Source organism: Diceros bicornis, chromosome 35 (genome assembly GCF_020826845.1).
Source record: "Diceros bicornis minor isolate mBicDic1 chromosome 35, mDicBic1.mat.cur, whole genome shotgun sequence".
Taxonomy (NCBI): Eukaryota; Metazoa; Chordata; class Mammalia; order Perissodactyla; family Rhinocerotidae; genus Diceros; species Diceros bicornis.
In genome coordinates this window covers 22,545,869-22,572,083 of record NC_080774.1, presented here as the reverse complement: position 1 = coordinate 22,572,083, position 26,215 = coordinate 22,545,869, and the positions used below count along the sequence as shown (strand labels likewise).

Below are 26,215 nucleotides of genomic sequence, written 5' to 3'. Positions count from 1 at the left end.
AACTCCGCCTGGCTCCAGACCCTTGCTCATCAATCGGGGGCGCTCCCGGCTCTCCCACGCCCCGCCCCGCACAGCGCCGGGGGACGCCCACTGGTCGCCCTCGCCGAAAACGCCCCTGCATCCCTGCCGCGGACAGCCGCCGCCACGCTGGACGATCTGGCTCCGCCCCTCTGGGTGCGCAGGACCAATGGACGCCTAGATCGGCCGTGCGTCACGTCGCGCTGGCCAATCGCGGAGGGCCACGACCGTAGAAAGGCTGGGTGCCGCGGGGAGGGCCCGCTGGGCGGCGGCGGCGCGCACTCGCGTAGACGCTCTCGGACCATGGTGGTGGTGGCACCCGCGCAGAGCCCGGCCGCCGGCGCCCCCAAAGTGCTGCTGCTGTCCGGCCAGCCCGCCGCCGCCGCCGCCGCATCCCCGGTCGGCCGGGCTCTGCCGCTCATGGTGCCGGGCCAGCGAGGCGCCAGCCCGGAGGCGGCGAGCGGGGGGCCGCCCCAGGCGCGCAAGAGACAGCGCCTCACGCACCTGAGCCCCGAGGAGAAGGCGCTGCGGAGGTGGGCGAGAGTCGGGGCGCCGACCTGGAGGGCGAGAGGCCAGGGACTGGGACCGGATCTGAAACCGGGACAGGGAGCTGGGGTCATGCTCGGGCACCCTTGGCCTGGCCGGTCCGCTGCCAGCGTGGCGCGGGGCGGGGCGGGGCAGGAAGCCTGGACTGATCGGATCCACCGCGCTGGGTGGAGTCCAGGGCTGCCCAGGCCTTTTAAATTTTTTTCTCTTCTATCTCAGAGATGACCAGAGCTGGGTATGCGGGCGCCTGGGTTCCAGGCCGTCTTGCTGTGTGCCCACAAACCCGTCGTTCAGCTTCTGTAACTTGGGCTGTGACATGGAGTCGATTAGTTACTTCTTGGTTTACCTAGTTTTTTGGAGGGGCACGGAGCCGAAATGACAGCTATTGAAAGGGCTGCGACTCTGTAAGGCTCGTTAGACAAACTCAATCTCTGCGTCCTTAAAACGATGTCTACTTCGTGAGGTCGTTGGGGAGATTGAATGAGAAATGCCTAGTACGTAGTCCTCCGTAAATATTAGTTCTTTTATGATCCGTGTGCCTCTTGTGATTTATTAAGAGCTTCCTCTAGCAGACACGGGCCCAGCCACAGGGGTCTGCCTAGGATCTCAGCACTAGAGCGAAAGGCATCAGTCTCTCCCTTACTTGAGTTGCGTTTGGGGAGGGAGGGTTTATGTCATAGCATGATGGCAGCCTTCACTAGATTTAATCAGTACAGGTTGGACCCGGTTTGAGGGAATTGGAGTCAGGAAGCAAGGGGGGAGTTGAAAGAGGAGGAGGAAATTTCTTATGATGCAAGGTGAGTAGTGTTTTTGTCCAGCCCCCATGCTGTGGCCGGGGTGGATGATGCAATATGAGGGAAAATAAAGCAGGTCTTCAAGCTAGATTGACAGAAGGCTGTATTTTTTTGTCTTGTTTTGTCCAGGGGAGGAGCCTGAAGTACATTTTACCATTAGTCTGCCTTATCCTATAAATTAAAATGAAAGCACCAGCTGGCTAAGTTTTTAAATAAAGATATAAATAAGGTTTGAGATGACTCAGTGTGGTATATCCCTCTCTTTTCAGGAAACTGAAAAACAGAGTAGCAGCTCAGACTGCCAGAGACCGAAAAAAAGCTCGAATGAGTGAGCTGGAACAACAAGTGGTAGATTTGGAAGAAGAGGTAAAAGTACTTACAGCCAAATTCTTATCTTTTATCCGTTGTATATCTTTCCGTGGTGAATGTTCTGATGTTTGCTGCCCATCCCAAGTTGTTTCAGTAGCTTTAGAATACAATTCAACTTGTAATTAAAAGTTAAACTAATCTAAGTCAGGGTAGATAGGTAGTTGGTTAAGTGGTAAAGCTTGATGAGAGCAGAAGTGATTGACCCTCGAGCATTTGGTGCCAGATCTATCTCAGAGTTGGTGAATTACATTACAACAATGTCTATTGAGTTAGTGCTAAGAAATTAGTAAAAGCAGATAGGAAATCAGTGCTTAAACTTGAGACCCTTCCTGGCTTGGCCAAAAGTCCACTAACGGTTCCCTTCCCCTTCTAGGGTCCACTTGTTACCTAATCTTAAATTGTTGCCAGTTGCACATCTTGAATACATATGAATTATTTATATTGTTCTTTTTTTTTTTTTTTTAACATATTTTGGTTTTATGGTCCACCACTACCACTTTTGTTATTACCTGCCAGTTCAAGATAGGATTTATTTTTTATTTTATTTTATTATTTTTTTTGAGGAAGATCAGCCCTGAGCTAACACCCACACCAATCCTCCTCTTTTTGCTGAGGAAGACCGGCCCTGAGCTAACATCTATTGCCAATCCTCCTCCTTTTTTTCCCTTTTTCTCCCCGAAGCCCCAGCAGATAGTTGTATGTCATAGTTGCACATCCTTCTAGTTGCTGTATGTGGGACGCGGCCTCAGCATGGCCGGACATGAGGTGTGTGGGTACGCACCCGGGATCTGAACCCCAGCCGCCAGCAGCGGAGTGCACGCACTTAACCGCTAAGCCACAGGGCTGGCCGTCATCAGGTGTGTTCTTAAGTGAAAGAACTAGATGTTTTAATAGCCTCATGTGAACTTTCTTTCAGAACCAAAAACTGTTGCTAGAAAATCAGCTTTTACGAGAGAAAACTCATGGCCTTGTAGTTGAGAACCAAGAGTTAAGACAGCGCTTGGGGATGGATGCCCTGGGTACTGAAGAGGAGGCAGAGACCAAGGTAAGTCATCTCCTTTATTTGGTGCCATATTTGAGAACTGGTTCTAAGTGACATGATGGCTTTCCTTAATGACAGTTAATCATTTTTCAAGTGTGCAGTGAATAGTTCTAAGTCCTAATAATTAAAATAAGTTACATGGCTCTCTAAGAGCAAATATTAGCAAATGGCAACAGCCAACAGGAATTACCACGCCAGCATTAAGGAGAACCAGAATAAGAGAGCTGGTTAAATCTGACTTTGAATGCTACTAAAATTATAGTAGTTCTTCCAGGACTATGAATGAGTAGAGAAAGGATTCATTGTGATAGCGATGCCTCTCTGATAGAAGGGTGATGCGTGAGTTTTAATCTATGGATTATGGTAAATTCAATGCCAACACTTAAGTGGTCCTGGGCCTTATTACAATAAGGCACTTCTACTCTGTGAAGGTAATGTTCAGGACAAACTTAAAAAAAAATTACTATCCAAAAGGATTCTGGGCCTAAATCCACTATAGAACTTTATTACTTAGGAACATTATTATTAATGAGAATATGGTTAAGATGTTACTTAAGAACATTAGTCCTGCTTCAGTCTTTGCATGGGGAGGAAAAATGTTTCATTGCACAGAAAATCACAATGAAAAGTTAGTCTTACCTCCCTTTTCTCCTCTCTTCTTGAGGAAGACTCAAGAAAATGGAAATAAAGGTCAGGGAAAGATTTCAGCTCTCAAGAGTAGTTTTCTAGCTTTCCTGAAAGTCAAGAATCACAACTGCCTAGCAAGCATTTCCTTGGGGTCTCAGCTGTTGGAGCTGTTTATTCACTTTGGCTTTTCCTCCTAGGGGAATGGAACGAGGCCGGTGGCCGGGTCTGCTGAGTCCGCAGCACTCAGACTACGTGCACCTCTGCAGCAGGTGCAGGCCCAGTTGTCACCCCTCCAGAACATCTCCCCATGGATTCTGATGGCGTTGACTCTTCAGACTCTGAGGTAGGGATTATTTGGATTTACTAAAGTGCTGTATAGCTAGTTAATTCCATCTGTTTGATGCCTTAGCATCCCTAACCAGACAGATGAGGGCAGGAGAAGTTAGTTTTGGTTGGGTTAGAGGTGAACATCACCTACCTTCCTATTCCCAGATGATTTAGGACACAGAGTGAAGTGTAGACAAATGGGTCTGGGGGGTCCTGGAGATCATCCTGCAGCGTTATCCTATAGTGTAATGATTAATTTTCATTATGGAACCTAGTACTAAGTGTTCTAGGTAGACTCTCAGGTGCATTCTAATAGTTGGACTCTATTTAATTTTTGCCTCTTGCAGTCTGATATCCTGTTGGGCATTCTGTTCAACTTGGACCCAGTCATGTTCTTCAGATGTCCTTCCCCAGAATCGACCAGCCTGGAGCAGCTCCCAGAGGTCTACCCAGAAGAACCCAGTTCCTTACCGGCCTCCCCTTCTCCATCACTGGGGACGTCATCAGCCAAGCTGGAAGCCATTAATGAACTGATTCGTTTTGACCACGTATATACCAAGCCCCTAGTCTTAGAGATACCCTCTGAGACAGAGAGCCAAGCTAATGTGGTAGTGAAAATTGAGGAAGCACCCTTCAGCCCCTCAGAGAAGGATCACCCTGAATTCACTGTCTCAGTGAAGGAAGAACTTGTAGAAGATGACCTCATTCCAGAGCTGGGTATCTCAGATCTGCTTTCATCCAGCCACTGCCTGAAGCCATCTTCCTGCCTATTGGATGCTTATAGTGACTGTAGATATGAGGGCTCCTCTTCCCCCTTCAGCGACATGTCCTCTCTGCTTGGTGTAGACCATTCTTGGGAAGACACTTTTGCCAGTGAACTCTTTCCCCAGCTGATTAGTGTCTAAGGAGTGATCCAGTACTGTTGCCATTTTCCTTGACTATTACATTGCCTGGAGGATAGCAGAGAAGCCTGTCTGCTTCATTCAAAAAGCCAAAGTAGAGGGTGTACAGTCCTAGAGAATTCCTCTCAAGTATTTGTTTAAACCTCATTAGGTCACCCCAAGTATTGGTTTTTGACATTCAGCAGTCCAAGGTACTCAGATATATTACTATAATCCAGAATTCAAGCTTTTGAGGTTGTACCTTTATTTTAAGGGCAATAGTTTGCCCTAAAATACTTACATAAAGGTCATTGGACAAGTATCTTAGATGTGGAATTTATGAATGGCCCTTTATCATTTCTTTTCCCCCTTCTCAGCATCCCAGGCTTGCCTCCAATTTTAGGTCCTTTAGTTTGCTTCTGCAAGCAGAGAGAACACCTACCTGAGGGGGCTCCTTTTCCCTCATGTACGGTTCAAGTAAAGATCAAGAATCTTTTATAAAATTATAGAAATTTACTATGTAAATGCTTGATGGAATCTTTCCCTGCTAGTGTAACTTTTGGAAGGTGCTTTCTCCATTTATTTAAAACTACCCGTGCAATTAAAAAGTGCAATGCAGTGTCTTTGTTCTTTGATTTCCTTCTTGGGCCTTAAGTCTTAACTGTGTTCACTCTAGGTGTTTCACTGTTTGCTGTGGTAGTGATTTATCCAACTTCAGTGAGCATGCCACTTTTTAAAGTGACTGAAGGTTTTTTCCCCTTAATTACTGCCTGCTTCAACTCCTGGCTGCCATAAGTGATATAACCTACTCTTTGAGCAGTTAGACAGTTTTCTTCAGCCTAACCAATGTCACAGCTGGTAAGTGGCAGAGCTAGAGCTCTTAACTGTTTTGCTATACCACTGTTAGAGAAGGAGGTGCAATTATATATCAAAATTCTCTTATCATTATTATAGGGATTAAGACCATTTTCTAGTCTCAAAATCCCTGGGTTCAATTCTGCCACTGGTTAGCTGAGTAACCCTGGACATATAATATCACTTATTTCCTCATCTATAATGCGGCATAATAGTCAATATCTCTAAAGGTTGCTAGAGGATTCAAAGAGATGATGCATTATAAGCACCTAGTATATGCCAGGCACCATCCCAAGCACTCAAAAGTTAACTATTACCTCCTAAGCCACTTCAGAAGGGTTTTAATCTCTTACAGAGTTATATACACTCTCGAACTTGTTTCAAAAAGAATGAACCTGTTCAAGAAAAAATCCTAGAGACAATACAATCCCAAAACTAGAGACTTGATAACCTCATCCTTCATGGTGCATCTTTCCTTTGGGAATCCTCTTAACAAGATATTAAAGGACTTCCCTCATTTATAGAAATTATTTCACCTATGCCAGCATTCTATGCCGATATTTAAGACTACCTCTGGGGAGGTCACAGTGAATGAGTAGACAAAAGGAGGTGAAGAATCCCAAGCAGCAAGGCAAAGCAGACTATAGTTTCAGCCAAGTACAGGGAATGCCTTTGGTGTGACTGGAGGCAAGTCCACAAGCATACTTGAAGGCAAGACAGCCTAATATCCTTGGTTGCTGAAGCCAGAGCCCAATCCTAGTGCTTGGCAATACAAGCTTGCTTAAGCTCTTGAGTTTCCATATCCTAAATGTAAGGACAGCCTCCAGCTGTCCCCATGATTTAAAAACTGATCACCTTATTTTCTAGAACTGAAAACTTAAGCACTGAGAATCTATTTAGGGATTGTATAGGCAGATGTAATTACAGATGTATTTTAGCCTCCATCATAACAGAACAAGCAGCTGGAGATAGAGGCTAGAGTAATTTACATTCAGTGACATCACATGAAAGAGGCAGCTGTACTAACAGGAATAACACACAGGACCTACAGAACCTGTGTAGATGATGAGGGTTTTCATTTCCTGCACAGATGGGTGACAATTACTTAACACGGTGCTCAGCCTTGAGAAAACACCTGGTATTCAAGGACATTGTCATATTGAAACACTAAATTGAATGGTTAGAAATAAAAATCAAGATCTTTTTCTGCAAAACCAAAGCAAGATTTCTATTAAATGCAGAGGGTTGTCCATAACTGCGATTGAAACAATCAGATGACAGATGCCTGCACACCATATCCCTGGGCCTTGTAACACCAAAATGTGTGTGGTTCCTGGCTTCTCTACTAGGTATTCTTCTGGAGCAGACACAAAATAGGGACAGAACTGTAGGCAGAAGGTAATGCTGCCTCCTCCAGGAATATTGTATGGCATCAGTTAAATTCTAATCTTCTAAGAATTAAATCTTTACCCTGTGATTTCTGAAGTTCATTAAGGGGCAGGAAGACTGGCTTGTTTACCCCCTAATCAGTTGTTGGAAGACAATATCCTCGTCTTCCTAGAGCTGTAGTCTAACGCTGTGATATACACAAAACTATATACCCTCAAGAAGTTTAACATTACATTGCCTGAACCACACTTTATTGTAAAACCACTGGTCAAGTAGGAAGAACACTGGACCTGGTGAGTTGGATTATGATATTAAATTGTCACTATCTACTCAGGCTCTAGTTTCCAAACCTGTAAAATAGAGAAACGAGATAGCTTTGAGCTGCGATTTCCAAATTTTGGTGAAAAACAAAACAATACCCTGAGTTTTCTGTAATTGGAACCCAAACTTAATTCCACCTGCCCACAAATCAGGGATCCACGTTTATCAAACAATGGTTGTAAACACATAGGCAACACTGCCACCCAGTGATCTGTCAACTCTTAAGAAAGGAATGATCCTTTAACAGAACATCATGGAATTTTCCTATTCCCTATTTTTAAAGGTCTCAAATCTGTTAAAACAAAACGAAAACACAGAACTGTGAACTCTATATACCATTTCTAACTCCATATCTGAACCTTTTTGAAGACTCAACCACCATCACCATCTGAATACTGGCAATCATTCACCACTGCCAATCAATGCTATTGACAATAGCAGTGAACTGCTAAGTAGAGTGGAAAGCATTCTATGGGTTCTTTAATTTTTTTGTGAGGAAGATCAGCCCTGAGCTAACATCTATTGCCAAACCTCCTCCTTTTTTTTCCCCAAAGCCCCAGTAGACAGCTGTATGTCACAGCTGCACATCCCTCTAGTTGCTGTATGTGGGACGCGGCCTCAGCATGGCTGGAGAAGCGGTGCATGGGTGTGCGGCCGGGATCCGAACTCGGGCCGCCAGTAGCGGAGCGCATGCACTTAACCACTAAACCACGGGGCCGGTCCTCTATGGATTTTAGAATGGCAAAACATAGTCTGCCTATTTTGGAAATAGCTAATTCATTTATGAAACTTATTTTTAACCCAACATAATCATCTCTTCAGAATCAATTTAAGCCTTTCACTGATATGAATGCTGCTTCAAACACAATTCAGAAGAAAGCAAAGAGGTAGGTGATTTCATTTACTTAAGTGCAGGAATACAAATATCTCAAAAAGTCCAAAACACAAGTTTTATTGAAAACAATAAAATACAGAAACACCAGATTCTCATTTTAAAGTAAAATTGACAGTATATTCCAAAACTTCCCTAGTACTGCACCATTCTTGTCACTATCAGAAAAACAAAACCAAGTTCCAGATCCAAAATAATTAATGAAACTGCTGGTCAAAATTATTCTCACAGCTCTAGCCCTCATACTAGTTATTTTTCTAAATTTTATATTCACACCTTTTCAAGAATGAGTAGCAGCTGTTTTATTTTTTTAATTTGAGTAATTAATATTTGTGAGAACTGGACTTTCTTCATATTAATTAAAAAAAACAAAACCACACACACCCTACTCAAACTCAGAGAAAATATACATTTGTTCATTAAAGCTCACCTGCTTTAGATAATTTTTTCTCTTCACACATTAGCATAGTAAGCCAATGTTTGATCCATGCTGCAAAAGCTGTACAAAATGAAAAGACCTGTTAATTCCCTAGGGAAACCTTAAGGCGAAAGCAAAAGCCTTACACTACAAAAGGAAAACAAAGCAGAGGCGTGGGGACCGTGGAGACGGACGGCTCAGATGAATAAGCACCACAAGGATGAAGACAATTTTTGTACAAACATATGCAAGAAGGTAAAGTTCAAAAAGGAGCACTGGACATCTATTTTCCTGCAGAAATAATTATCGTGTCAGAGAAATTTGGATTTTAATGAACGGAATCTTAATTAACTCTCCTGTGTTTACCAGTGGTATCAGAGCCTTGTTTGGGGGCTCTTCTTTCCTCCTTTTCATTGCAGAGACCTTTGATCAAAGGCCTCCTCCACAATTACTATAGAAGACAATCAGTGTGTTTGGGTCCTTCTTTGGAAAGCTGTCACCTCCCCTTCCACACTAACACTGGGACTAACTCCAAATTCTAGGCAGTCACTTCATGTTTTTGAGTTGTACCAGAACAAATTTTTTAGCATGGAGATTTCTTTAAGGCTACAAACTTTACAAGTTGGTCCCATTAAACAATAACCTAAAGGCAGGAGTTTTTCAAACGGCATGAATCAAACACTTGCACATTTCAACAGAATACAGTTTACATTCATCTCTAAATCTGAGATTAAGAAACTATTAGCTGGTTTCCAACTGGTTTCAATACTGGTTTGAAGTTTGAATAATTTTACTGTGTAGACATTAAATATTTTGTTTAAATATTAAACATTAAATCATTTCCTGACTATCCAGACAGAAATAGCGAAAGCAGGAACAACAGACAGGAGAAGCAACAGTCCAATTAACAGACTTGTGACTTCTATGCCATCTGTAACAAAGGGAGGGATTTCAGCACAGGTTTCAAAAATGCCTGGGAGCTGGTTTCTAAAAAGTCACCTCTACTTGGCATTAGCTATTTTTTTTCTACACAAGGTATCCGATTCCTACAAAGGGGAAAGAAATCCAGAAAACAAAACAAAAAGAACTAAGGTGGCCTCCTGTTGTGTGATGAATGAGTGTTTAACAGTATTACCCTATTACACTCATTAGTTATAGTGGATATCCTGTAGCACTAAAGGAATTGTCATTTTACTTTGCACTACTGAGTCCTTGCCACACAGAAGAGCTCTTCCTGAGAAATAAAAAACTTCAACCCTGGTTATCCCCAAAGGACACCTTGAGCCTGGTGTAGGTCCTCAAAATAAAGATTTCCTGCTAGCAAGAAGCTATTCTCTACTTTTAGTCTTACTGCACAATAGTTGAAGCACCAGGCAAATTGGCTATTTCAATAAATCTCAATGTCACTTGCCCATATATTGTTAATTACTCAGTCATTGTTTTCTAAATTAACATTAAAAAATGTTACTGAAACACAACTGGGTTTATCAATTATGCAAGGGAAGCCAAGGAGCAACAGTAGCACAAGGCAAAAAAGTCTCAAAGGAAAACCCTTTTCTTTGTATTTTCATTGCATTTTCAGAGGCAAAGAAGTGAGCTACAATGCTACTGGCTCTTTAATCGAAATAGCTACACTGAATTGACAAGTAATATACAAGTTTCAGAGCCTCTGTTAAATTTCTTGGCAATAGGATTAAGCTACTGCTTTCTTCCCTCCTTCTCCCCAACCATATAGTCACCACCGTAAACAGAGCTCACATCTACAGAAGTTGTGACTCAGTAGTCAGGGTACAGTCATAGTAGGAGCAACCTTCCTTAATGCATCTTTTCCAACTCAAGTGTATGAACAGGCTCCAAGTATCTGAATGGTTTAGACAACATGACAGATGACTGAAGTCACCCTTACACATACAGCTTCTATACTTGCCTTTGCAGACTGTAATCTCACATTCCTTTAATAGGCCCCTTACAAAACTTCTTTTCCTCTGAGACAAGCTTCCTTGGCAAAAAGCTGAATTCAAGAAATGGCTACCCAAAATGAGAGTCCCACCCCAAATCACAGGTGGAGATATTATTACACCCGTTTCATAAAACTTTCAAGTCTCTATACTATACAAAAGTAGGCTCACGACTGAAGACATAAGCCTTCTAAAATTTGACAACTTTAGTGTAGAAATTGGTTTCTAGAGTTCCATCTCTTCTTCTGTGCAAGCAGCTGTCTCCAAACTATCGTAAACAGGCATCCCTGTTTGCTGAGGTTCCAAGAACAGTTCAGTTCTCTGAGGGAAGGCAGTGCCAGCAGCTGCATGCTTAGTTTGGCTCTCTCCTGTGTAGTTCTTAGCATTAGATGACGGCTTTGGCTTATCAGAAAGGAGTTCAGGGAGAGGTTTCCAGAGTACAAGCTCCATGGAAGGACGGCTCCTAAGACATAAAATATATATTTTTATCAAAAATTTTAGGATATGAAAATAAAAGATATATGTTGAAAAGCTAATGTTTGCTACCTAATATCTAGAGTTAAGAAGTGATGGCATCAAAAGGAGATTTTTGATAATCCAAATTAACCTTTAGAAAGGCCACTCAAATACATAGAATCTTACAGTTCTGCATGCACTTGTAACCAAACCAACAAGTTGTACTCATACTGTGATTAGAATATAAATATCCAATATGAAAAATAGAGGCCCTTAATTTAACATTTTTTTAAATTGTGGTTAATATTTGCAGATGTGGACTACTATCTTGTAGTAAACTATTATAAATGAAAATGAAACATTGGACAAACACATGAAAAGTATCTCGGTATGTCTTCTGCTTAGTAGAGCTATGAAGTATAACACTTTTTTCGGTAAGCCAAAATGATTATGTCGCCAAGGCCTGTGCCCGCCCCGGAGCCGTCCCTCATCTGGTAATGGTCTGATGATTTCTAGAGCCCAAAGGCAAGTAAGGCAAAATAAAACACAAACAATGAAGAATACCTCCCAAAGGCTAGCTTCTGGAAAACAACCAAGAGGAGAAAAGTGTTATATTTTAGGCTGGAGGACAATGTGACCTGCTTACTCTTGGCTAAACTATTTACCCACCCTCAGGGCTGGACAGTTAATTATAAGCTCAAGCTAGGGGGCTAATTCAAAATTCCATGACCTAACATCAAGCAGCAGCTGAACCCACTCTGGCGGCAATAATGGCGCATCACTGGGACTGGTGTCCTAAGAGAATTTTTCAGATATCTGACACATTAAGTCTCAAGTCTTTTCTAGACAACACCTAAATGGCACTTTATAACTTGCCTACTGTTTTACACAGTGGATAATGATGACCTGAGACCATCTAAACTCAAGGACCACAAGAATGACAGGGCTATCACTAGTTCTCATGTTGTTAGGCCCCGGGCTGCTTTGCTTTTTAGGTTCTTAAGTTTGCTTTCCAGTTTCCTCTCTTGTCCTCACACTATACTATCACTACTTGCTACTATGAGTTAGTTTGTTCTGCTTTCACTTGCTGTTTCTGTATTTCTACTCTGATGACCTAGGAGAGCAGATAACTGAGCTCATTAAACTGTGTCTAAAATAAGAGCAAAATGGCTCTTAGAGCTAAAGGCCTGAAGGGCTATACATTATGAGACAAGAACATGAGCTGTGGTTTGTGGCCTTTGTGATAACTATTTTGATGGCTGGGAGACTTTTGTTTGTTTCTTAGGTCTCAATGTTGTTCCGGGATAACTGAGAAAGCCAGGTAAACAAGAGGTTTTAAAACGTGGTTCCTGTAGCCTATCACAAGAATATAAGAGAATGGGCTCTTTCTTGCCAAACCTCCCATTCCCAAATATCAGACTATAGTGCATTTCAGGAATTCAAATGAATCCAGGGGTAAGTAGGCAAGGCAGCCACTAGTGTGTACTTCAAATGCCTGCTTGCACAGCCTTTTGCTCACCTCCAGTGAACTAAGAAAAGGTCTGTCTCCATCCTGGGCTAAATACAAAACCTACTATGCTCTCCCTTGGCTGGTGATCAGGAGATGAAGAGATGGTTAGGATAGGACAGGCAGTGTCTAGAGACACCAAGTTTTCCCTCCAAGATCATAATTAAACAGAAACCAGGAACCAAAGCTTACATGGACTCAATCATTTTCTTTGTAAAGACTTCATCAAATTCCCTCTTCAAACCTGTTTTCATGGTATCAGAAAGGACAAGACTGGGGAGATGGTTAATATTTCTGTCAGCTTCAACTTCTTCATCTTCATCAATTATCCTAAATAAAGGCAGCAAAAAACAGAAAAATTACTTAGTCAAGCTACTATATAGTTTAGTCATTGGACAAAATTTAAAAAATAAAAATGATAAAAGCAACAGGTGCTACAGCAAAAGATCAAATATGAGGCTATACCCTGAGTGAAAAAAGTATACACAGAAGAGTTATTCAACATTTCATTTAACAAAAGTTTTACATTAGATGCAATCAAATTCAAAGAACGTGTCCCTGAAAACTCCCATAAACCAAAAATTAGTATTCAGATAGTAAGTAAAAATATTTAGTACAGCTCTATGAGAAGAGCTTACTTTAATATTTATTTTTTTAAAGCTATTTTTTTTTAAATTTTTTATTTTATTTTTTCCCCCAAAGCCCCAGTAGATAGTTGTACGTCATAGATGCACATCCTTCTAGTTGCTGTACGTGGGACGCAGCCTCAGCATGGCCGGAGAAGCAGTGCGTCGGTGCACGCCCGGGATCTGAACCCGGGCCGCCAGCAGCAAAGCACGCGCACTTAACCGCTAAGCCACGGGGCCAGCCCTACTTTAATATTTAATGTGTACATTTTGAGCTCCCTGTTCTGCACAGTTTGAGATGCTGAGGACTGAAGTTATCACCAAATGACGGATTAGACTAGCAATGAAGAGTAGAGATGTTACATGAGAACAGCAACAAGCCAGCTATATACACTGCCCATTTACCTGTCCTCAATTTCCCGAAGCCTCCTTCGGGCAACTTCGCACTGTGGTTCTCCAGTTGTCTGATCCATTTCTTCACAAATAACATCTAACATGCCAGATGCAGAAAGGCCACTAGTGCATGGATTTACTCCTTGACCCTCTATTTCCTGATGTGCACAAAGAATCCAGTCATTAGGACCAGCACAGAGCCCTGCTTCAGTAAGCCTTTTCTTTCTTACTGGACAACTGGAAAAAAAAAAAAAAAATTCAATGAAAATCCTAATGTAAATGAAATACATATCATCCCTATTTTTAGGCAAATTGAAAAAAACTAATTTTTGACAGTATGTGATTACAAGATAGAAAATCATGTATTTTCTTTTCTCTCATTTTTACAGCCTCCTTGAGATGTTTTCTTCTACTGCTCTCTGCCAAATTAGGCTGCATCTACAAGATTTTGCCTTTTCAGATTAGAAGTGTTCAGTGTGGGAACTTAAAGTCATTCCTATTTATTTGAGTCTGGATAGGTCAAGTGGGAAGAAAAAAATCACAAAGCAGCAATTCAGTGCCAGCCATTTTTCGTCATACTGCTGCTGCTCCATTAAACTGGTCATACAGGCAAGTGGTCTGCACGCATCCTATATTCTCTTACAGAAAAAATATTTGCCTCATCAGGTCTCTTCCAAGTACTACAAGGTGCAGATGATATTGCTGATTTCTTGGTCCTCTCCCAAAATGTCCCACTGTCATTTGGCTCTATGAGTCCCTGACTAATAATGGGGTACACTTTTCTCTTACCTTGCAACTAAAACTATCTTCAATTCCTAGAAAAATTTATATTTCATAGACACCTTAGAGTTCATCAAATACAATTTATTTGTCGTGCAGATTTAGAAACTAGGACCTAGAAAAGCTAAAGTGCCCCTACAGAGTGTCACACAGAGTAGAGCTGCATGTTGGGCACCAGACCCCAGAGCTCCCGAATCCTACCTCTATGCCATTCTCACTAAAACCTCTATCCTGCTTAGGGAAGTTCGACTGTTCAAGCTCTTACCATGAACTAGTACCTGCAAACACTTATGACATGCCCAGTTTAGTTGAAAGCTGTCTGAAGCAAGTTAGACAACTGGCTCCGTTTTATTTAAACATTTAGACCAAAAGTACTTTATTGCCTGGGCATCAGCAAGTGCACTCGCAAAACCAGAACACAGCTCTGCAACCAAAAAAATTCATTAATGGCCACAATAGGTTCTGATTCTCTACACTGAGGGTCAAAGGAAGCAGCATGTGTTTTGTAAGGAGAAGTTTCTATTCCATGTTAAGACTACGAAAATCAACATTAAAGTCTGGCAATCTGACAAGTAATTATGCTCTCTTGAATCTAGATTTTTGATTGGAATTAACTATTAAATCATATGTTTAGTTTATAATTAGCTTTAATTCAAAGTATTAAGAATGCCTAGCTATACATCAAATATTTCTGTAACACTTGCATAGTTTTAAAGTATGTGATGTTTGGAAAGCAGAAGAAAAAGTTATACACATAAGAAACCAGCTAAGAAAGAGCCGAAATAAATCTAGAGGGGAACAGTTAATTTCCTAGCACACCTAACAATTCAACTATTTAACGTAACTGTGTCTAAGAGCTGGGTTCTGATCTCTGACCTCCAACATGATTTGGACTAAATTATTTCATGCTTGTAGGTCCATTTTGCAAATAATTAGAGATCAATGATGATTAAGTCCCAAAGAAAATGTGATATAAAATACTTCAAAGTACTGATAAGAGCTATGGAAGTGGCAGCTGGGAAGCACACTTCTGGGCATCAGACATCCAAATGTCAAGTCCCTCATCCTCACAGAGCTTCAATCTCTCCATCTGTAAATTATAGGTGGTTAACTTTTTAAGCCAATAGTTTTTACACTTCAAATTTTTTATTTTTAACACTGGAACTCTTTATTCAATAACCTCTTAAAGAGAACCCCAAAAGATAATAGCAAAGAGGTCCCTGGGTATCCACAGCAACCCCAAGGCAATAAAGAACATATTGTCTGGTCCAGTGGTTTTTAAACTAAGGCAACTTTCAGAGCCAGCCCTGGTGGCCTAGTGGTTAGGTTTGGCACGCTTCACTTTGGCGGCCTGGGTTCAGTTCCTGGGCACGGACCTACACCACTGTCTGTCAGTGGCCATGCTGTGGCAGTGGCTCACATACAAAAAGAGGAAGATTGGCAACAGATGTTAGCTCAAGGCGAATCTTCCTCAGCAAAACACAACAAAACAAAACACAAAGGCACCTTTCAAATCTACTGTCTTATTAGTCTATGTATCAACAAGGTTAGAAAATCCAAAGTTTCTGCTGGCCAAAAAAAATCAAACACAAAGCTAAAACACAAATGACCAATTTTGGAAAGACACGTATAACACACATCATAAACTGATTTCTTTAATAAATATTTCTTACAGATTAACAAGACCAATAAGCCAATAAAAAACCTGCAGAAACATGAACAATTCACACAAAATTAAACACAAATGGCTTAAATCAAAAGATGTTCAACATCACCTGTAATTCACAAAACACAAATTAAAACACTGATCTAATTTCTTTCAAACTATAAACTCTTACGCTCATAGAAGTACAATGAATTATTCATTATTTAATGAATAATTACAAAACATCCATGAAAGTAATATTCAAAATACAGACTGCTGCCAGCATCCCCAAATGATACTCTATTCCCTCCTCCCTACACATAAACACTGTCTTTTATGGATATTAGTAAAAAAAAAAAAAAAAAAATTATCACACGTGCAGATATGCATCCCTAAACAATGTTTAGTTTTGCCTGGTTTTGAACCTTACATTTAGGGAATTATACTGCATACATTCTTGTGACGTTTCTTTTGCTCATATTATGCTTATAAGACACATCCATGTTGACAGGTGTAATTCATTTTTTTTTTTGCTGAACAGAACTCCATTGTATGAATCTATAATTTACTTTATCCCTTTTACCATTGAGGGACATCTGGGTTGTTTCCAGTTTTGAGCTATTACCAGCAAGGATGCTATGAACTTTCTTGTACGTGTCTCCCAATGTCTGTGTGTACATACTCAAGAGGGGAACTGGTGGGTAAAAGGGTATGTGTGCCTTCAAATTATTAGATAATGCCAAACTGTTTTCCAAGTGCTTGTACTAATTTACATCCTCAGCCATACTGTGTGCGAGTTCCTGGTGTTCCACGACCGCTCCAATATCTGGTAGTAGAGTAAGTAGCTCACTGTACCTTTAATATACATTTCCCTAAAGACTGATGAGATTGAACATCTTTTCATCTGGCTGGTCATTTGGAAATCATCTTCCGGGAATTCTTTTACTCATCTTTCTCACAGACTGTCTATGAGATGCAACTTTTTACCTATCAAATAAGTCAAAAAGTTTGAAAATACAGCTCCGGTAAGATGCAGAAAGAGAAATTCCCACTGTTAAAAGAAATAAAAATTGGCAAAACTCTTGTTCAAAACTTAAAACGCATACACTGTTTTTTCTGTGTGTGAGGAAGATTAGCCCTGAGCTAACATCCGTGCCCATCTTCCTCTATATTATATGGGACGCCGCCATATCATGGTCTGACAAGCGGTGCGCCAGTGCACGCCCGGGGTCCGGGCCTGCGAACCCCGGGCCGCCGAAGCGGAGCGCGCGCGCACTTAACAGCTGCGCCACCGGCCGGCCCCTGAAATGCATACACTTTTAAGACCCAGCAATTCCCCATCGAGGAATCCATTCACCTACTTGCATAACGGTCATGGTTAGTAATAGCAAAACATTAGCAATGACTTAGAAATCCATCAATAGAAGACTGGTTAATTATCTATGCCTAGCCTTACAACAATTCCATTCAACTATTGAAAAGGAAATCAGGTAGAACTCTATGTGCCCACATGCAACAAGCTACAGGAAGTAAAATGAAAAGACCAATGTGTTACAGTGTGAACAGTATCTTCCTACTAATGTAAAAAACCAGAAGTATATACAGTCATAACCTCGTAGGTTTTCTGGTTATCTTCCAAAGGGGAACGGGCAACAGGTAAGAGGCGTGAGCTCTGGGGAGGACTGTGAGCACCGAGTGTAAGACTTCTCAATGTGCATCCTTTCGCACATTTGGAATTTTTACTTTGTGCATGTAATAATACTCACACGGCTCAAAATTCAAACGTTCAGAATTGGTTCTAGAGTGGAAAGTCTCCCTCTGACCTGCCAGCCACCCAGTTACTTTCCCTAAAAGGTAACCGCGTTGTCAGTTCCTTGCGCCTCCTTTCAGGGACACCTGTTTCACCTTCCCACTTAAAATAAGTAGTTGAGAATACAAAATAGCTTAAATTAAGTGACCATAAAGTGAATAAATGGCACCTGAAACTTACTCATCCTCCTCCTCCTCCTCCCGCTTGTGTTTCTTTCTACCGCGACCTGAAACACTGTTGAAACAAACAAAAATCAGTCAACTGAGAAACGGCCTGGGCTTGCGCTCGCGGCATCCGCTCTTTCTTGCTCCAATAACCTTGCCCACCCCACACGGACTAGCTGTCCCCGTCCTCGCCGAGTGAGACGGATACACAAGTCACAATGTCAGTCAGGTAAACGCTGCTGCTCCTGACACAACTAGAGGCTGAATCTCAACCTCTCCTTTGGTCCAGGTGGAGGGAGCTAAGGGTGGGGGCGCCTACGGCGGGCGAGCGTCCTCGGGCAGGCACTGCGCTGAGCACTCGACTCCCGCGCTCCCACTAGGAGGACCCAGCGCTGTCCCACTCCGCCGATGAGGAAACTGAGCGTCCGAGCGGCGCTGGAAGTTGTCAGCATCAGCGGCCGCGCCGCGGGGACATCCAGGCTCCGGGCGGCCGGGCTCCGATCCCCGCACGAGCCGGCGCGCCTGGGCAAGTCTCCTCACTTCCCGGAGGCGCCGGCCGGCCCAGGTGCGAGCCCGACTCGGCGGCTGCGCGCCCTCCGCCGGCTTACAGTTAACGTCTCTGGGGATCAGTTTCCTTACCGGTACACCGGGGCTGAGAGGGTCGTGGGGAGAGAGGTTAACGAGCCCGCTCGCCCGCCGCCCCGCGCCCGCCGGGCTCCTCACCGTCCGCGCGCCGCGCTCCCGCCGGCGCTGCTCGGGGCGGCGCGGGGTCCCGGCCGCGGGACAGGCTCGGCGCCGTCCGCCCCCGGCGGGAAGGCCCGGCCGGAGAAAGCCGGTGGCGGCTGCAGGAAGTCCGAGCTGCCGCTCAGGGGGAGGCCGCTGAAGGGCCGGCCAAGCGCGGCCATGGCCGGGGAGACGAGGAGGCTGCGCCCGCGTCCCCGGCCACCCGCGTCCCCAGACCCAGCAGCTGCGGCCACAGCGACTGCCAAGAGGCGCCCGCCTCCGAGCCCGCTCTCGACCCCACGTCACGCCTTCTAGAACCCTCCACCCCGGGCCGCCCAGGGGCACGCCGGGATTTGTTGTGTGTGGAGAGCTGCTGCCGCGAGGGATGCCGGGAGTTGCAGTCTTTGCAGACTACAAACAAGATGGCTGCCTCGGCCTAGCCGCGGGGCTTGAGGACGGCTCTGGTGGGCCTAGAACGTGACCAGGTTCGAATACTCACTCCGCAAGTTATGTAAACCTCCTTACCTCACTTTTCTCAGTAGTAAAACCCGATAATAACAGTACCTACTTCATAGAGTTGATGGGAGAAGTAAATGAATTAAATCATCTAGAGCCTTTAGAACACTGCTTGGCACATAGTACACACTCATTAAAGATCAGCTATTAATTCCTTCTATGTTTTAATATAAGTTGGTGATACCTTAGAGGGAACAGCGTGGAGGATCAGTGAAAACCTCAGAGCGCTTCTGAGAGGTACTGGTAAGCCTTCCAGCCTCTACCTGGGGCATCCAGCGATATAGGCTTGTCAGAAAGGCTAGCAAAGATGGTCGACTCCATTTTTCCCTTCTCAGGGTATACCCTCATTCAGTTTGAGTTGTTTATGCCAACATCAATGCCCTTCAGCCAAAAACCACCAAGAGCACACCTATAATTGAACAAAGATGGATTTACTGACTCTTTGCAGTGAGGGAGTATCTCAGTAAGAGGGTGTTAGAAAAGGCTTCTTATAGGATTTGGGAGTGTCTTAGGTGATTTGGGGGAAGGTTGAAGGAAGCAGGACTTTGCTCTGGAATTAATACTGTCAGGAAGCAGGGATAATTCTATGATTATTTTAGTCCATCTTTTCGAGAAGGTGGGAGGAATGAAGGGAGGCTAAACCTATAATTGGTAGGGAAGCAATAGTCCTTCCTACTAGCCAGGATAGGGGAATGTTTGGTCATTTTTGTGGTTTGGACAATGCTCACATTTTTGTCTTGTCTTCAGACATGAATATGAAGTGGTTTTTTTGTGTGTGTGTGTGTGTGAGAAAGATTAGCCCTGAGCTAATATCCATGCTAATCCACCTCTTTTTTTTTTTTTTTTTTGCTGAGGAAGACTGGCTCTGAGCTAACATCTATTGCCAATCCTCCTCCTCTGTTTTTCCCTATAGCCCCAGTAGATAGTTGTGTGTCATAGTTGCACATCCTTCTAGTTGCTGTATGTGGGACGCCACCTCAGCATGACCGGAGAAGCGGTGCGTCGGTGCGCGCCTGGGATCCGAACCCAGGCTGCCAGTAGCGGAGCACACGCACTTAACTGCTAAGCCACGGGGCCGGCCCAGAAGTGGTTTTGTTTTTATCTTGATCCATCGAAGTCACATCTTAGTCCCTGTTCGATACTGACATTCTGTGAAATTGTTTAATAGGAGGACACCAAGTGTTACCTGACAGTATAAGGCCAGTTTTAGCTGTCAGAAGATGCCTTTCTCTTTCTAACCAAAAACCTAAGCATCATCATTGATGTCTCTTTTTTGTTCAGCCCTGTATTTAATCAGTTAGCAAGTCCAATGGGCTTTACTTGTGACACGCTTCCAGATTCTCTTCATTTTTCTCCATCTCCGTTGCCCTCATTATGGTCTAAGAAAAAATGAATGAACCCCTTTTGCCTAATGTAATATAATAGATTAGGTTTAAGTTTTCTTTGTGGCATTTACAATCCATTTTTGCCTAAGTTAACGTCCCTTACTTACCTCAACTGGATATAAAAGATAGTCTCCTAGGTCATTTCAATCCAGAGTTGATGCTAATGAATGAGATGACTCCAGATGGGGGCTGGTCACGAGAAAGACTAACTATGTGATTAAAAGATTAGCGCTTTGAGCTAGCCCAGCCTCTAGGGAAGGGAGGGAGGCTGAAGCTTGAATTCAACTACTTGGCCAAACATTTCAGTTAATAATATTTACATAATAAAACCCCAGTAAAAACTCTGGACACCAAAACTCGGTGGCTTCCAAATTGGTGAACACATCAATGTGCTGGGAGGGTAATGTGCCCTGATTCCATGGGGAGAGGGCATGGAAGGTCTGCGTTCAGGACCCTCCCAGGTCTTGCACTATGTGTCTCTTCATTTGTATCCTTTAGCATACAATTGTAATCATAAATATAACTTTTTCTTGAATTCTGTGAATCATTCTATTGAATTGTTGAACGTAAGAGGGGTCATGGGAACCTCTTGGATTTATAGCCAGTCTAAGTATGGATGACCTGGGGACCCCATTTGAGGTTAGCATCTGAAATAAGGGCAATCTTTTTGTGTGTGTGAGGAAGATCAGCCCTGAGCTAACATCCATGCCAATCCTCCTCTTTTTGCTGAGGAAGACCGGCCCTGAGCTAACATCTATTGCCAATCCTCCTTTTTTTTTTCCCCTTCTTCTCCCCAAAGCCCCAGTAGATAGTTGTATGTCATAGCTGGCACATCCTTCTAGTTGCTTTAATGTGGATCTCCGCCTCAGCATGGCCGGACAAGCAGTGTGTCAGTGTGCGCCTGGGATCTGAACCTGGGCCGCCAACAGTGGAGCGCACGCACTTAACCGCTAAGCCACGGGCCGGCCCCTGAAATAAGGGCAATCTTGATGGACTTAAACCTGTGCCCTCAAACCTGTGGAGTCTGACGCTAACTGCAGGTGGTTAGCATCAGAATTACACTGCAGTATTGCACTGGTGTCAGAATAGCCAGGGACCCAGAATTAGCCAAACAATCTTTAAAAAGAAGAATGAAGTGGACTCAAACTTTCTGTGATGAGAAAAACAACTTTTGTTTTTCTGAGTTGCTGCCTAGGCATTCTACAGTATGATAACTCTGCTCACACCCCGAATCTGGACATTTAGGTAAGGACCTGAACTTAAGATTCCCGCCATAAGTTCCCACTTTGCTTTTCCTGGGGCACATTTTTAAATAACCACTTGGAGTTAAGCCCGAGAAAAGTTGGCGACCTCTGCCCCAACACCCTTATAAATAATAGGTGGTTGCTATGTGGCTCTCTATCTCCTGCTTGCTAGTGACCTGGGAAGGAGGACTGCCGTTATCCTGGCTCATTGTGCCAAGCAGTTCCCCCCTGCAACCCCCGGCCCGACTTCTGCGATTTGTGAGCAATAAATCTTTTGACTTTACTTCCTTTGTGTGGGCGTATTGAAACTGTGCCTTCAATCAAAATGACCCCATAAGTTTCACTTCTCCAAAGTGGGAGCTCAGATACTGAGGGAGCTACCTGCCGACCCAATGTGGGTGGCTTGTGCCTCCTCATTCAGCAGGTCATAATCTGCATATTCTGAATTCAGTACACTTGCTCCGGCTTCTCAACACACTTTCCAACTTCAAAACAGTGCAGTATTGGCATAAGGATAGACATATAGATCAATGGAATTGAATTACGCATTCCAAATATACCCTCACACTCATAATCAATTGATTTTTAACAAGGGTGCCAAGACGATTCATCGAAGGAAAGGAATAGACTTCAACAAATGATGTTGGACAATTGGATAGCCACATGCAAAAGAATGAGGTTGGACCCCTGTCTCACACCATATACAAAATTTAACTCAAAATGGATTATTGACCTAAAAATATAAAACTCTTAGAAGAAAATACAGGGGTAAATATTTGTGGCCTTGGGTTAGGTAATGGTTTCTTAGATATGACACCAAAAGCATATAAGAATAAAAGACAAGATTGATAAGTTGGGATTCATCAAAATTAAAAACTTTTGTGGTTCAAAGGATATCATCAAGAAAGCAAAAAGGGCCGGCCTCGTGGCTTAGCGCTTAAGTGTGCGCACTCTGCTGCTGGCGGCCTGGGTTCGGATCCCCGGTGCGCACCGAGGAACCGCTTCTCTGGCCATGCTGATGCCGTGTCCCACATACAGCAACTAGAAGGATGTGCAACCATGACATACAACTATCTACTGGGGCTTTGGGGGAAAAATAAATAAATTAAAAAAAAAAAAAAAAAGAAAGCAAAAAGATAACTCAAAAAATGGAAGAAAATATTTGCAAATCATATATCCAATACAGGACTTTTATCTAGAATATATTAAAAAAACTCTTACAACTCAATAATAAAAAGACAACTTACTTTTAAAAGGGGCAAAGGATGTGACTAGACATTTCTTCAAAAAAGATTGACAAATGGCTAGTAAATAACATGAAAATATGCTCAACATCATTAGTCAGAAATGCAAATCAAAACTACAATGAGATACTACCTTAACCGACTAGGATGGCTAAAATTAAAGACAGACAATAACAAGTGTTGACATGATGTGGAGAAATTGGAACATTCATACACTGCTAGTGAGATTGTAAATGGTACAACCACTTTGGAAAACAGTTTGGCAGTTCTCCACAGATTAAATGTAGAGGTACCATATGACCCAGCAATTCTACTCCTAGGCATACACCCAGGAAAAATGAAAATATATGTCCACACAAAAATGTGTACATTTATGCTAAGTGAAAGAAGCCAGTCACAAAAGACCATTTATTATATAGTTTCATTTATATGAAATGTCCAGACTAGACAAATCTACAGATTAGCATCTGCCTAGGGTAGGAAGTGGGGAGGGGACAGGGAGGATGGAGAGTGATTTCTAATGGGTACAAGATTTCTTTTTGAGGTGACAAAAGTATTCTAAAATTAGATCTTGGTGATGGTTGCAGAGCTCTGTAAATAGGCTTCAAACCACTGAATTGTACACTTTAGATGAGTGAACTTTAATGGTATATAAATTATATCTCAGTGCAACTTTGAAAAAACAAACCTGGTAGGAAGGTTGTGGGAGAGTCACTAACTCTCGCTCACCTCACACTCTCTCGGTGGTTTCTGACACCTACCAAAAGGAAGCGATAGCTATGCATGCATGACCAAGCTGGCTTAGGTCAGTTTGCAAGACAAACCACCTTGCCTGCTTCTGGTGTGTGCCATTTTTTTTTCTAACATATGCTGTGGGGGTTTGGTAACTATTGTGGGTAGCAGATATATAGGGGTTATAGTGAGGTTTCCTCTACTTCTCTGAGAATTTGAAGCTAAAGAGGCCAGACAAAATATAAAATATTACCATAATGAGGAAAGCAAACATATGCAAAAACAGCATGGAGAGTAATGAAGGCTCCTCAGCCAATACTGGCAGTATAATCGGTGGTTAGGACCACATTTTCCTTCTCTCTTTTTTTTATTGTGGTAAAATATACATAACATAAAATTTACCTTTTTAACCATTTTTAAGTGTGATTTTAAGTGTACAGTTCAGTGTCATAAAGCACATTCACATTGTTGTGCAACCATCACCGCCATCCACCTGCAGAACTTTTTCATCTTCCCAAACTGACACTCTGTACCAGGAGCACATTTTCTGAAATTAGGGACCTGAGTTTGATTTTTCCTCCAAACTATTATTACGTGAGCTTGGAAGAGCTACTTTGCCACTCAAAGCCTTCTCCATCTGTGAAATGGGGATGACAGTTCCTGCCTGAAAGGGCCAATTCGAGGGTTCAGTGGGAAGGGGAACGAGAAGTGCTTATAAAATGACTAATCACCAGGGGCGAGCCCGGTGGCGCAAGCGGTTAAGTGTGCGCTTTCCACTGAGGCGGCCCGGGGTTCGCTGGTTTGGATCCCAGGCGTGCACAGATGCACCGCTCGTCTAAGCCATGCTATGGCGGCGTCCTATATAAAGTGGAGGGAGATGGGCACGGATGTTAGCCCAGGGCTAGTCTTCCTCAGCAAAAAGAGGAGGATTGGCAGATGTTAGCTCAGGGCTGATCTTCCTCACAAAAAAAAAAAAGACTAACCACCAGATCTCTATTTCCTGCCCAGACATTTTTCCTCAGCTGCAGGCCATCCTCCAGTGGCCTATTGAACACCTATTGGAAGTCCCAAGGACACAAACACAACCTATCCAAAGCAGAGCTCAGCATCTCCTCAGTCCCCACCCCAAACTATAGCTCCTCTTCTTGGATCAAGGCCTGTCTATCCTCAATGCTCACACCAGGAATTTCAGATTCCTGAACTCAGCCGTCACCATGTCCAATGTTGCCAAGTCCTAATGGTCCCATCTCCTAGAATGCTCTTGAATCTGTCCACTTTTCCCCTTACCACAATGCTGCCTTAGTTCAGGAACCATCACCTCTTAACTCTACTGAAGACCCCACACACTCTCCCTTTCTCCTCCTGATCTAGTTGCCTCATTCTCAATATCATCTCTGCCACTTCCTCACTCCTACTCTCACTCATTGCACTAAGATTCTTCTTCACTTGCATGCCATTTCTCCTGCTTACCTATCTGAAAACACCAAATGCTTTCTTATTCTTCAAGACTTCGCTCATGGGATACTGCCTCCAGGAAGCTTCCATGATTCCACCCTAACCCTGGTCGAGGTTAGGGGCCTGCCCTCTCTGCTCCCATCTCATTCTATGCTTCTTATTTTTTTGTGTGTGTGTGAGAGCAAGACTAGCCCTGAGCTAACATCCGATGCCAATCCTCCTCTTTTTTGCTGAGGAAGCTTGGCCCTTCCTCTACTTTATATGGGACGCCACCACAGCATGGCTTAACAAGCGGTGTGTCGGTGAGCAGCCGGGATCTGAACCTGTGAACCCTCAGCCGCCAAAGTGGAGTGCGCACACTTAACCGCTGCGCCACTGGGCTGGCCCTGTGCTTCCTATTAATATTTGCCATGTGCAGGGCCAGGCTCTGCGCTAAGCACTTTGTGTGCATGATTTTATATCCTCTTCACTCCTGATGTCATATCTATACCTCCTCATTATTGAGAGTGGTGCTATGGTTATCCACATTTTACAGACGAGAAAACTGAAACCTAGAGAACTTAACTGTTCAAGGTCACACAGAGAGTAAGAGGAAGACCCAGATGTTAAACCCAGTTCTGACTCCAGGAAATCTGCAGTATCACAAATATAATTTGTAACTTAACTTCTTCCTTCCTGAGTCCACCAGGTGAGCTGTCTCTTTTTTTTTACCCTACTGCTCTCCCATCACCTCTTCTGCAAAGCCTATCCTGGTCCCTTCCCTTTTCCCCAGCTGACTTAGCTGTTTCTTGCTTGGTGCTTCCATGGATCCTGGCAATCCCAGGGAAATTTCCTGTTAAAATCCCAATTCCAGCTTCTCTTGAAAAAATCAGGAGATTGTCAACACAGCGTCTGAATCTGTCCATGGCAGCAATTACCAGACTTGAGTGGCATCTTCCCCCTCCTCCCCAGCTTTGAGATGGGGCATATGCTCTCCATTTCCTCAAAGACCTCACCCCTCTCCAATAGTATCCATTTCCATCACCATCACCCATGTGTATTTCCTGCCTGGAGGCCTTACCCTTCTGTACTCTGATGATTCATTTCTGAGTCTCTCTT

At 43.2% G+C, this 26,215-nt stretch overlaps 2 protein-coding genes across 3 annotated transcripts; one reads left to right on the top strand and one right to left on the bottom strand.

The window, feature by feature from the left end:
- The first annotated feature begins 295 nt into the window (after positions 1-295).
- XBP1 (X-box binding protein 1) lies at positions 296-5,222 on the top strand. Its single transcript, XM_058531694.1, is given in 6 exon segments — positions 296-551; positions 1,628-1,724; positions 2,644-2,772; positions 3,594-3,653; positions 3,656-3,739; positions 4,071-5,222. Coding segments are annotated over 6 exon segments (1,158 nt in total). The 5' UTR covers positions 296-321; the 3' UTR covers positions 4,629-5,222.
- A 2,883-nt stretch (positions 5,223-8,105) lies between these two features.
- On the bottom strand, positions 8,106-26,215 carry CCDC117 (coiled-coil domain containing 117). 2 transcript variants are annotated; one of them, XM_058531696.1, is made up of 5 exons: positions 26,178-26,215; positions 17,835-17,888; positions 13,432-13,656; positions 12,593-12,730; positions 8,106-10,900 (listed from the first exon to the last, which is right to left on the bottom strand). In XM_058531696.1, exons 1-5 carry the CDS (start codon positions 26,198-26,200, stop codon positions 10,663-10,665), a joined length of 678 nt encoding a protein of 225 aa, XP_058387679.1. In that variant the 5' UTR covers positions 26,201-26,215; the 3' UTR covers positions 8,106-10,662. The 2 variants fall into 2 exon arrangements, with proteins under 2 accessions (XP_058387679.1, XP_058387678.1); XM_058531695.1 differs by lacking the exon at positions 26,178-26,215 and adding an exon at positions 18,542-18,829.

Bases quoted from the DNA above. Each gene is read 5' to 3' on its own strand.
- CCDC117 (XM_058531695.1), bottom strand. From the start codon at position 18,723: ATGGCCGCGCTTGGCCGGCCCTTCAGCGGCCTCCCCCTGAGCGGCAGC. The intron at 17,889-18,541 runs GTGAGGAGCCCG...TTGTTTCAACAG, and splicing joins GGGAGCGCGGCGCGCGGACG to TGTTTCAGGTCGCGGTAGAA. The intron at 10,901-12,592 runs GTAAGCTTTGGT...TTTATGTCTTAG, and splicing joins AAGAAAATGATTGAGTCCAT to GAGCCGTCCTTCCATGGAGC.